General features: G+C 40.0%; 1 protein-coding gene across 1 annotated transcript in view; it reads right to left on the minus strand.

Annotated features, from left to right (window-relative positions):
* Positions 1-462: 462 nt before the first annotated feature.
* LOC124273715 (galactose mutarotase-like) overlaps positions 463-13,119 on the minus strand; it is a 76,517-nt gene continuing 63,860 nt past the window's right edge. The window contains exons 5-8 of the mRNA XM_046709014.1: positions 2,895-2,976; positions 2,278-2,422; positions 1,941-2,112; positions 463-1,151 (exon numbers count right to left, since the gene is read on the minus strand). Of these exons, the coding sequence (XP_046564970.1) occupies positions 1,071-1,151; positions 1,941-2,112; positions 2,278-2,422; positions 2,895-2,976 (480 nt within the window). The 3' untranslated portion in view covers positions 463-1,070. The remainder of the gene's footprint in view (positions 1,152-1,940; positions 2,113-2,277; positions 2,423-2,894; positions 2,977-13,119) is intronic.

Below are 13,119 nucleotides of genomic sequence, written 5' to 3' on the forward strand. Positions count from 1 at the left end.
ATACACTCTATTCATAAATGCCTTACCGACCATGGAGGCGGGTGATATAAGATTGAGAGTCAGCAATGTTTCAGCCATATCAAAGTTGTCATAATGACCTGGACTTGCAGAAACATGGGCAATAACCCTTGTAGGTCAACAACCAAATATGAGACATGCTGTTCAAAGTGATGCCAACACAACTCACTCACTCACCACCACGAGGGTGAGATTCTATTTATCATCCAAAGTCACTCTTCATTAATTTTCAATGAAAAATGTACATCTCTGAACTTTTTACTGCCATTAGACTTGCAGTGCAGCGATGTCATAGCATTGTGACGTCATCAAGTACATGACGTCATAGCATTGTCAGGGCATTGTACAAAATCTACTGTCAAAACGATATCTCCTAGGAGATATCGTTTGATCTCACACAAGCGATATCTCCTGTGGAACACAGTTTTGGATGATAAAGTTAGTTATTACACCATGAAGGGGGATAGCATCAACAGGTAATGCTATTTCTATAGCATTACCTCCTTCACCATCACTCAGGTGATGAATTACTTAACTTATGCTTGAATTAAACAATATTTCAATATATTTGGGAGTGTGTTTTCTCAGTCCACAAAATCCACCTTAAGGGCTAGACATTGCACAATGTAGTCCATTATCAATCTTTTCAAACATCATCGGTTTTGACAATCAACTCAAATGAAAAACAAATCTGCATCTGTAACATCGCTGATTGTGTTGGTATCTAAGATGCTGAGAACGTAATTGGCTCTCTCAACATCCTTCAACATCATGTGAATCAACACACCAGAGTTTTTTAAAAACATGGACTCTCATATATTATTTAAGCTTGTATAACCAATAACTGCTGTAAAGTACAAAAACCTCCCTATGAGTTGTGGCTGCCAAGAAAATCGAGACAATCAGTCGCACATCATTAAGTTGCTACTTCTTCATAAGATATCCCAAGACCTCCCTCTATATGAAGACTTTTTTAGACTGGCAGTAGTCTATCAATGTGCCCAGTAAAGTTGGTTTGCATTTTGAAAAGGAAAATGTTTCAGCTGTAGAGTTTAGCTGCTGATGCCAAACTTGTAAGATGTCGTCTGTCTGTAGGTTTCCCCATCACGCAAAACACAGTTCGGGAAACTTGGCTGAAACAGAAACAAACGTAATCAGATTTTGATGAATTGTCATCACAGATTCATATGTGTTGAACACTGATATCTTGAACTGGTCTTCAGATCGGCCATCAGACAAATACATCCCCATATCGTTACTGTCTGGGTAATGCTGATCTACTTGACTGACCCACCTGATTGATGGTGTCAGGGTAGTGCTGACCCACCTGATTGATGGTGTCAGGGTAGAGCTGACCCACTTTGATTGATGCTGTCAGGGTAGTGCTGACCCACCTGATTGTTGCTGTCAGGGTAGTGCTGACCCACCTGATTGATGCTGTCAGGGTAGTACTGACCCACCTGATTGATGCTGTCAGGGTAGTGCTGACCCACCTGATTGATGCTGTCAGGATAGTGCTGACCCACCTGATTGATGGTGTCAGGGTAGTGCTGACCCACCTGATTGATGGTGTCAGGGTAGTGCTGACCCACCTGATTGTTGCTGTCAGGGTAGTGCTGACCCACCTGATTGTTGCTGTCAGGGTAGTACTGACCCACCTGATTGATTGTCTCAGGGTAGTGCTGATCCACCTGATTGATGGTGTCAGGGTAGTGCTGACCCACCTGATTGTTGCTGTCAGGGTAGTGCTGACCCACCTGATTGATGGTGTCAGGGTAGTGCTGACCCACCTGATTGTTGCTGTCAGGGTAGTGCTGACCCACCTGATTGATGGTGTCATGGTAGTGCTGACCCACCTGATTGATGGTGTCAGGGAAGTGCTGATCCCCCAGATCGATGGTGTCAGGGTAGTGCTGACCCACCTGATTGATGCTGTCAGGGTAGTGCTGAGCCTCCAGGCAGAATCCTCCGTACTGGGAGTAGATGGCCCCTGCTTTCCCCACCACATCCTGCAGATAGAAGCTGGTGTAGAACTGCACCCCTGGTTCCGTGGTGTGGCACTCCATCCACCTCCCACTTGGCGGGTGCTCCACCCTGTCGGCATAAAACACTCTCACTGACTTCATCACAGGCAGTTCAGAGATTCAAAAAGAATGCCTCGGGTACTTATGTAAGCTTTATGGAAAACTTTCCTCGTATGCTGGTGTTATACTTATATTGGAATATGTCGTCAATCACAATTAAAAATCTTCACTCAACCTTGCTGCCAGACGCTTTTCACCAGACAGAGACAGGTTGAAGTTGTGGTCAAACCCCTTCCCACCAGGCACCTGCCCAAGTCGGTCCCCAAGACGTACAGGGGACCTCAGGTCCCATTCCGTTGCCTCCACTTTCCGGATCTCACCTGGAAAATGTGTGTAATAGGTACACATTGAGAATTATGATTCAATTAAGACAAGTTCAGAAATGCAATGAAGGATAAAAAAGCAAATTCCTGAAGTTTTGAGACTTGTTACTGTTGCCTCTCAAAACATATTTCTGAAAGTTTCTTGTAATACTTAAAAACATACTGTCATGAAGCATGATTTACACATATTAGGTACAGGTGAAATCTGTGACAGATCAGTATCACCATTGTTCAAAGGGAGCAGCACAGGTATACAATTTCTGTAGCTAACACGAAGCCAGTTACTGTAATCAGTTGTCACAATGTCTACAATATAGGGGCTCCTTTCACGAAGCAACCTTTACTAAGGTTAACCTTAACTCCCATTCTTTAACATTGCACTAAGGTTACCTTAGTGACTTACGAACACCTTAGTGCTTTGTGAAAGGAGGCCCTGCTACCCAATGCAGATCACATGAGAGACTTGTACCTGTAGGTATAGAGTTATCATCCAGAGGCAGGAAATGTTCTGCATTGATCTGCACACGATGATCATCGATCTTCCCTGATGCCTGGAAACAGATTTTGTAAATTCATGTAAAACACATGGATCTCTATTTGAGCAATTATTGGTCGAAACATGACAATTCAGTATCTCTTTATCTTTGTTGTCTAAAGTCACATTAAACAATATTCCTATATGAGTCTCTCATTTTCATGTTAAGTTTCCATCTTGGATATCTAATTCAACAGTGATACTTGTCCGATTTAACATCTGTGATGCCAAGTTTGACTACAATCATCTGAAACACAAATACCAGAACTCACATGGCCTCCCAGATTGAAGTAAGCATGGTTGGTGAAGTTGACAGGTGTTGCCTTGGTCGATGTTGCCGTGTAGTCAATGATCAGCTCATTCTCATCAGTCAGTTAGGTTATGTGACTGTCAGAGTTACCTCCCCTGGGTAGTTCTCCTCACCATCTGGGCTGATGTATTTAAGGCTCAGTCTGTTTCCGTCAACCTTGGCCTCCCATAGTCGCTATAGAGGTGAAATATAGTTCCGCTGTTATTATCACCAAAGCAGGGGTCATAATACACCAATAAGAGTGTTGGCTATTATTCTTTTGAAAAGTGAGTGAGAGAGCAACAGATTCAGTGAGTTGTGTTTAGTGTGAGTGAGTGAGTGAGTTTGGTTTTACACCACACTCAGCAATATTCCAGCTAAATGGCAGCGGTCTGTAAATAATCGAGTCTGGACCAGACAATCCAGTGATCAACAGCATGAGCATAGATCTGCGCAATTGGGAACCGATGACATGTGTCAACCAAGTCAGCAAGCCTGACCACCCGATCCCGTTAGTCGCCTCTTACGACAAGCATAGTCGCCTTATTGTGGCAAGCATGGGTTGCTGAAGACCTATTCTACACCAGATTGAGTTGTGTTTAACACAGCTTTTGACAGTATTCTTGTTATATCCCAGTCAGTGTCAGCTTGTTGTGGAAGGAGAGCCCAAAATGATGTAGGCTTCAGATGTTTACTAATCTGGCAATATGTGGTGCCGTGTGGTCCTGTGCATAGAGCTCAGGTCACAATTCAGTTGAAGTTAAGCAAAGTTGAGCGGGGAGAGTCCTTGGATGTGTGACCGGGTTTAGCAATTTGACTCCTGAGAGTTTCTTTGACTTCAGTCCTGCCCCACAACAAACATGTGACACATGTGGTCTCACCTTAGGCAAGTGAGTTTGTTCAAAATTGCCTCTGTTCATCCAGCAGAAAAATGGGTACCCGGTGGGATAAGTCATGTGACTATAACCTTCTAGCGCCTAACAGGCAGCTTGGTTTATCCAGGGTAATAATGTGCTGTGCTATGAGCAGATCGTCATTGGCAGTGCTATGAGCATACTTAGTGTGGAGTTTGGCGCTATATAAATGGAAACATTATTATTATTATTATTAATCCACAACATGTCTATGGTGCTGACAGTCCCGGAACTATAACTGATAGCAAGGACCAAGACTTCAAATATCCAACATATGTAAGGTCAAATAAACATGTATCAAAGGACAAGTCCCTGGAACCCTGGGCTCAGTTCGACAAAACCATACACTGATTTATCAAAAGTTGACACACTCTTTAGCGATTCCTATTGCTGACATAATGAAGCTTAAACATATATAGAATTAGTTTTCAGGCAATGGCCTTTGACAATGATAGAAAATGGGCAGGCACCATCTTTTTTTGCAACCTTTGAAAGGACCTACCTAAAATATTCCTTCATAAGTACAATACAATACTTTATCCCTTTATCCAATTTAAAGCAGCTTGTGGTGGTTACCATGGTAACTCTTCAGGCAGGACCCCCAAACTTTCATACAGTTGTATTCACAGAACTCATACTATCAAAAGGAACTCAACCTGATAGTACACTTTATACAATCAAAAGGAACTCAACCTGATAGTACACTGTAACGGTACTATCAAAAGGAACTCAACCTGATAGTACACTGTATACTATCAAAAGGAACTCAACCTGATAGTACACTGTATACTATCAAAAGGAACTCAACCTGATAGTACACTGTATACTATCAAAAGCACAAACAATATGTTTAAGCATTGAAGCTAGTTAGCCTACTGTGTGTGTATACATAACAGATACACATGTTTTTATAGTTTATGGACACCTTTGCTAAATTAACAAACAGATACAACAGTTTACAGGGTATTCTACGCTATCTCCAGTCTTTGACTACTATTTGACCGCCAGTGTGCTTTTCTTCGAGTGGGTTTCACAACATGAAGTTGTTCTCTTAAGCACATAAAACCAGAAATACTCAACAAATCCGAACTGCAGTATACACATTTGTGTTTTATTTTCCTATCTGGCAGTTAAGTGTTCATTGTATATCTGGACTTACACTAATAATGCATTACAATAATTTAATTCAAGATGTTACTCAGTTTTCGCTACATTAATTTTGATGAAATCGTATATTGGAAGATCAGTAAATTGTACCATTGCACCAACTTTCGTTGAAATGACTATTAGTTAAAATGACTATTAGATATAGAGAATCTCACCCTCGTGTCTTTTGATATCAAATATATCATCAAGAGTTGATAAAGTCACAAACATCCGAGGCTTGCCGAGGATATTTGTACTTTTATCAACGAGTGTTGATATATTTGATATCAAAAGACACAAGGGTGAGATTCTATTTTTCATAAAAAATCATTCTTCTTTAGTTTTCAATGAAAAATGTACATCTCTGAACATGGTACTGCCATGAGACTTGCAGTGTAACGATGTCATATGATTGTGACGTCATCAAGTTAATGACGTCATGGCACTTGTTTTGAAATGTGACCATTTTTAGAATATTATGCAAGACTTTCGTTTTATCAGTATCTTCTGTTAGCGGTATGTTATCTAGTGTAGGGTGGGAGTTATCTCCCTTTTTTGAACGAGCTTTTCGTGTTGTGTTAGCACTGACAAAGACCGCATGGTGTGCCGAGATGCACTGCAGGTTGATGGAAGCTGTGTTTTGTATAGAGGCGGAAAATTCACTCTTCAGGTACATATATTCATTTCTTTATAGTCTAAATGCACTGTAAAGTAGTATTTCCTACATAGTCATAATTACAGGTAATTTTAAGTACTTTTTGAAGATTGTTTTCATTCATGCTTCACGGAAGATTGCATTACACCTAAAGGGTAGATTATTTGTTTACTTCATTACCCATGCCAAAATATATTGTATCATTGAGTAATTCAGTTAAATATTTAGTGTATTATAATGTCATGTAGGAATGACGAAAGTGTTTTCGGTTAATTTCTCCATATTTTCATCTCTGTATTTTATGGAAGAGTTCATTATTTCCATAGGGGTTACATTTTGCCATGTGCTTTTGAGCAATAATTTGAAATAACTATAGGAAATATTTTCAAGATATTGATACCTTTTTTCACGTGAAGTGATAATGATATTGGCAATGTATTTTCAGTACTGTATTTTGCATTTGAGAGTTATTTCCATTTTGGGAGAGTCCATTATTTAATGGGTATTATTGTAGACTAAGTGTATTTGTGGATCAGGACCAGGGTTGTAAGAGTAATATTGATTGTACTATTGTTGTGTTATCAATGCAGTGTGTATTTATTTCTACATTTGTTCAATTTGCAGAATCTGTCAACTTTATTTAATAAAGGACTTATTGGAAGAATTCCGCCTTATTTAACCATTGTTCATTCAAAACAAATTTCTGAAGAATGAAGAGTTACAGAGTGTCGATGTATGGACAACAAGTGAAGAGTGTCGATGAATAGACAATTTAAAGGTGACATTAAACTTTGTTGATGAATGATGGCTACACAAGATTTCATTCTGCAAGAGGTTGAAGCTGAAATTCATAGTATGGATGAGGAGAGGAGGTTCCAGGAAATGGATGAGAGGGAAAGAGAGGTACGTCAGAAGAGAAAATTATACAGAGCAAAGATAACAAGAACAATTAATCGATTATTATTGTCAATGACAACCAGGAAACTTACTCCACGGAGAGCTGAAAGAGAACTAGATGATCTGCGAACTGATTACAAACAGACTTTATTGTTGAATGCAGAATTGTACAACTTTCCTAACCCAAAATGTACTCAGCTTGACAAGTGGGAGACAGACCTCACTGATGACATCTATGAGATAGAAGACAAGATAGAAGATTATAGGAAAAGAGAAGAACTATCTCAAATAGAGGAAGCACAGCATCACAGGAAAGTTATATCTATTGAAGCTATCAGTGATAGAGAAGAGGTCAACAAGCATGAAACTGACAGAAAAGGCAGCATCGAGATCAAGCAAAAATATCCAGACAAGATAAAGGACAGTAGAATATCCAGCATGCAAGATCCAGGTGCAGATCCACATGTTAGGCAAGATGATTGTCCAGTTACTGTTGACTCATGGATTGACGATTTGGTAGAATATGAAGAGACAAAGTTACCACAGGCTTCTCATACAGAGATGAGTATTGCACAAGCCTTGTACAGACTGGAGGCAAGCAGAGACATTCCATCGTTACAGATTAAACAGTTCAGTGGCAATGCATTGGAGTATGTAGAATTTATTGAAACTTTTAAAATTCATATTCACAACAAAATTAATTTGACTGATGAGCAAAGAATGGGACAATTGAAAATGCATTTATCTGGGGAAGCTGAGAGATCAATAGCAGGTTTGGGATCAAGTGGATTAATGTATGCGTCAGCCTTGAAGACAATAAAGGAACAGTTTGGACATCCAAGTCGCATAGCAAGGAAATTTATCCAGCAACTGACAAAAGGTGTAAAGATTAGAAACAACGATCGCAACAGTTTACGTGACTTTTCTGTTGAAGTGATGAACTGTATTGCAACTCTTACAAGACTAAACTACCTTAGTGATGTCAACACAGTGGAAACTTTGCGGCAGATTATTCAACGCCTTCCTGATTACCTGATATTAAGATGGAAATCTACAGTCACAGATATCAGAGAAAGAGGACCTGAAAGAAATAAGTGTATTTCTACGCAAAACAGTGAAAACTGAGTTTGATCCGGATTTCGGAGACCTGGAAAGAAGTACAAGATTTGAGACCAGAGAAAACAGAGACAAAGGTTTCATAAACAAGAATGTGAAGAAGGGAATTCATACAGCGCAAGCTGAAAAGAGACATGGATTGAAATGTTACGTGTGTGCGGAAGGTCACAGAGTGAATGAATGTCCAACATTCATCGATTCAACAGTGAGTGACAGAGTGGACATTGTAAGGAAGAACAGGCTTTGTTTTTCATGTCTGGTTAAAGGTCATATCGCCAGAGACTGTAGATCCAGGATAACTTGTGGGAAAAATGGAGTGCGTAGAGCACAATCAGCTATTGCATACAGACCCAACCAAAGCATGCTGCTTCTTCTATCTTAGATACTGATGGCATTCTTCCAGTGGTCAGAGTGATGTTTAGAGCGGCTAATGGAAGGACAAGAGAGGGTAACGTTCTTATTGACGGCATGAGCTGGCACCACAATTATTCGAACTGATTTTGCGAAAGCTCTTGGATTACAAGGAAGAAGAGAAAGAATAGAGTTATCCGTAGTTGGTGGTAAGAAAGTGACTCAGAACTGCAGTCGACGTGTGAACTTCTGGATATCGCCACTTCATGACAAGATGAATGAGTTTCAAATCGACGCTCACGAGATAGATGACACAGTCTGTAATGTAGGGCCACTCAATCGAAAGTGGTTGTCAACTTTCAAACATCTGGAAGATCTGGAGTTTCCTCATAAAGCGGGTCCGATCGACTTGGTATTAGGAGTCCAATACAGTCATTTACATGCAGATCAAGAAGTCAGAGAAGGACAACCCTATGAACCGATTGGGAAACTTTCACGTCTAGGATGGTGCGTGATGGGAAGTGAGAAAGTGTCAATACCTTCTACACCTACAATAAACTTTGTACAGAAAATAGATCTTGAGAAAATGTATGATCTTGAATCCCTAGGTGTTCAAGCACCAAACTGTTCTTGTCCTAAGACTGTGATGTCAATCGATGATCGAAAGGCAATGGAAATGTTTGAATCATCATGTCAGAAAGAAGATGATCGTTACATCATTGGATTGCCATGGAAACGGGACAAGAGAGAATTACCTGACAATTACCAGATTGTAGAAAAAAGATTGCTTGCTCTGGAGAAAAATCTACTGAAAACTCCTGAAAAAGCAGAACTTTATGGTAAAGCCATGCAAGAAATCGAAGATAGCGGATGGTCGGAGAAGGTTGAAGAAGAAACATCTGGCGTGACATACTATCTACCTCACCATGGGGTGTACCGGCCTGAAAAGTTAAGTACCCTCTCCGCATTGTATTTGATCCTGCCTGTCTTTGTGAAGGAGTGACACTAAATTCATTTCTTTATAAAGGACCCTCTCTACTGGGAAACCTGTTTTCTACATTGCTTAGATTTAGAGAAAAACCAGTGGCATTCATCGGGGACATCTCGAAGATGTATTTACAAATTCGCCTCCTTGAGTCAGATACACAAGTCCATAGATACCTCTGGAGAAACTTAGACATGTCATGTGACCCAATCATCTACAGAATGATGAGAGTGACTTTTGGAGACAAATCATCACCAGACATGGCGAATTTCATAATGCTGAAAATGGCCGAGGATAACCAAGAGGAATATCCAGATGCAGCAGACATTCTACGGGGACGATCGGTATATGGATGACATTCTTCATTCTTGTGACACAAATGAAAAGGCATCTGAATTGATGACAGATCTGGACGCCATACTGAAAACTGGGAGTTTTAAAATCAAAGAATGGATATGTTCTTCAGATAAAACTCAAAATGTGGAAGACAATGACAAGATATCACTAGATGTGCCTGATTCTAGTCAAGAAATTCAGGAAAAAGTGAAAACTCTAGGAGTTTTGTGGAACTTTCGCACTGACACATTTCATTTTAAGGTGAAGCAAGTTATTTTGGATAAATACACAAGGCGATCAGTACTTTCACACATAGCCCAGTTGTATGATCCCTTAGGACTGGCGTCCGTAGTGACAATTCGAGCAAGAATTGCTATGCAGAACCTTTGGAAAAAGAAAGAGTATGACTGGGATGATATTCTGCCAAATGAGATGGGTGGACTGTGGAAAGATATTTTCAGAGACTTAGAAAATCTCAATGAAGTGAAATTTGACAGATGTCTGACACCTGAAAATAGATGTGGTTCACCAGAACTACATGTCTTTGCCGACGCTAATAATGACGATATGGAGCGTGCGCATATCTTCTGTGGAATACATCAGAAACTACAAGTGTTAGACTAGTCGCAGCGAAAGCAAGAGTTGCACCCCTAAGACAATCAACCATTCCACGTCTTGAACTGATGGCAGCACTCATCGCATCACGACTGGCAAGAACTATATACAATAGTATGAGAAGTAACCCGCAGGTATTTCTTTGGTCAGATTCAAGAATAGTGCTACACTGGTTGCAGTCTGAATCTACAACATTGAAACCATTTGTAGGAGTCGTGTGGCGGAAATCCAAAGCGGAATGGCGGTTAGCAACTGGAAGTTTGTGCCTACAAAACTCAATCCAGCTGACGATTTGAGTAGAGGGATGAAAGTGGAGAAAATCAAAGACAGTTGGTTTCACGGTCCTAGTTTTCTTAGACAGGGAAGAGCAGAATGGCCAGAGCAAAATTTCACAACAGAACAGAGTGAGAAGGATGAATTGAAAAAACCAAAGAAGGTATGCAGTAGTATGCAGAAAGAGACAGATTGTGTTTTCATAGACTGTCAAAGATTCTCAAGTTGGAGAAAGCTTCTTCATGTGACGGCTTACTGTTTTCGCTTTATTATCGAATTGTGTAAGAAGAAAAGCTGATTGTTGGGAAAACAGATTGTCTTCAACCGAAGAGATACAGAGAGCAGAGAATTACTGGATTCAACATGCACAAAAATCACTTGGCGACTGGGAAAAGTCTTTCTCAGAATTATCTCCCTTTGCAGAAAATGGATTGATCAAGGTTGGAGGAAGGCTTGGACATTCACCACTTGCATATGAACAGTGTCACCCAGTGTTACTGCTGGCATCAAATCACATTTCAGATCTCATTCTCAGAGATGTTCACTTGAAAGTCTATCATGCAGGAACAGAGAGAACTTTGTCAGAATCTCGACGGAAATATTGGATCCTGAGGGGAAGAAATGCAGTCAAGGCTATGATAAAAAAATGTACTGTTTGTAGAAAACTCCGAAAACCGCCACATGAGACATTCATGAATGATTTACCAGCAGAGAGAGTGAATCTGTTTTCACCGCCTTTCTTCACCACAGGTGTGGATCTATTCGGTCCCTTCTATCTACGCTATGGCCCGAAACAAGAAAATCAAGGCCTGGGGGGGCGCTTTTCACCTGTGCTGTGACAAGAGCGATTCATCTGGAAGTCGTTGAGAGTTTATCAACGGAATCATTCCTACATGCACTGAGACGGTTTGCTGCGAATCATGGATGGCCATCGACAATGATATCAGATAATGGCACGTCATTCGTCGGAGCAAAGAAAGAGATAAAGAAACTGTTCACAGAAGACAGGAAAGTGTTACAAAGGTTCAGTGTAAAACAACGAATTAGGTGGATTTTCACAACGCCATTAAGTCCACACCAAGGAGGACTTTATGAGAGTATGATAAAACAAGCAAAGAGAGCGATGGAGATAAGTGTCGGAAAACAAGTTTTGACATGGAATGAAATCACAACGGTGTTAAGCTGAAGTGAAATGTTTACTCAATTCCAGACCACTTGGATTCAGTTCAAGTGACCCTAATGATCTGCAACCTTTGACCCCGAATCATTTCCTGATAGGTCGGGCTTCAAGTGATGTTCCTCAATGTGTGTGCTCGGAAACAACAAATCTGAGGCGAAGATTTGAGTTTGTTCAGTTTATTGTTTCGCAATTCTGGAGAAGATTTGTGAGGGATTATATTCCTACTCTCATGCGGAGAGTGAAATGGCGCACCAAGGCGCGTCAGATGAGTGTAAATGATATTGTGCTGTTAGTTGACTATAACTTGCCCTGAGGTCAGTGGCAACTTGGTCGTGTTGTCGATGTTTACCCTGGACGTGACGGGGTTGTGCGGAACGTTGCAGTAAAAACTCAACATGGACAGTACAAGAGGTCAGTGCAGAAATGCATTGTTGTGCTGGAGAACAGTAATGATAACTGACAATAGACTGATTCTCTTCTTTTGCTGGGCCCGGAGGGTTGTTTTGAAATGTGACCATTTTTAGAATATTATGCAAGACTTTCGTTTTATCAGTATCTTCTGTTAGCGGTATGTTATCTAGTGTAGGGTGGGAGTTATCTCCCTTTTTTGAACGAGCTTTTCGTGTTGTGTTAGCACTGACGAAGACCGCATGGTGTGCCGAGATGCACTGCAGGTTGATGGAAGCTGTGTTTTGTATAGAGGCGGAAAATTCACTCTTCAGGTACATATATTCATTTCTTTATAGTCTAAATGCACTGTAAAGTAGTATTTCCTACATAGTCATAATTACAGGTAATTTTAAGTACTTTTTGAAGATTGTTTTCATTCATGCTTCACGGAAGATTGCATTACACCTAAAGGGTAGATTATTTGTTTACTTCATTACCCATGCCAAAATATATTGTATCATTGAGTAATTCAGTTAAATATTTAGTGTATTATAATGTCATGTAGGAATGACGAAAGTGTTTTCGGTTAATTTCTCCATATTTTCATCTCTGTATTTTATGGAAGAGTTCATTATTTCCATAGGGGTTACATTTTGCCATGTGCTTTTGAGCAATAATTTGAGATAACTATAGGAAATATTTTCAAGATATTGATACCTTTTTCACGCGTGAAGTGATAATGATATTGCAATGTATTTTCAGTACTGTATTTTGCATTTGAGAGTTATTTCCATTTTGGGAGAGTCCATTATTTAATGGGTATTATTGTAGACTAAGTGTATTTGTGGATCAGGACCAGGGTTGTAAGAGTAATATTGATTGTACTATTGTTGTGTTATCAATGCAGTGTGTATTTATTTCTACATTTGTTCAATTTGCAGAATCTGTCAACTTTATTTAATAAAGGACTTATTGGAAGAATTCCGCTTTATTTAACCATTGTTCATTCAAA

This window comes from Haliotis rubra, unplaced genomic scaffold, assembly GCF_003918875.1.
Source record: "Haliotis rubra isolate DU_JTF1 unplaced genomic scaffold, ASM391887v1 Scf183, whole genome shotgun sequence".
NCBI classification, from domain to species: domain Eukaryota; kingdom Metazoa; phylum Mollusca; class Gastropoda; order Lepetellida; family Haliotidae; genus Haliotis; species Haliotis rubra.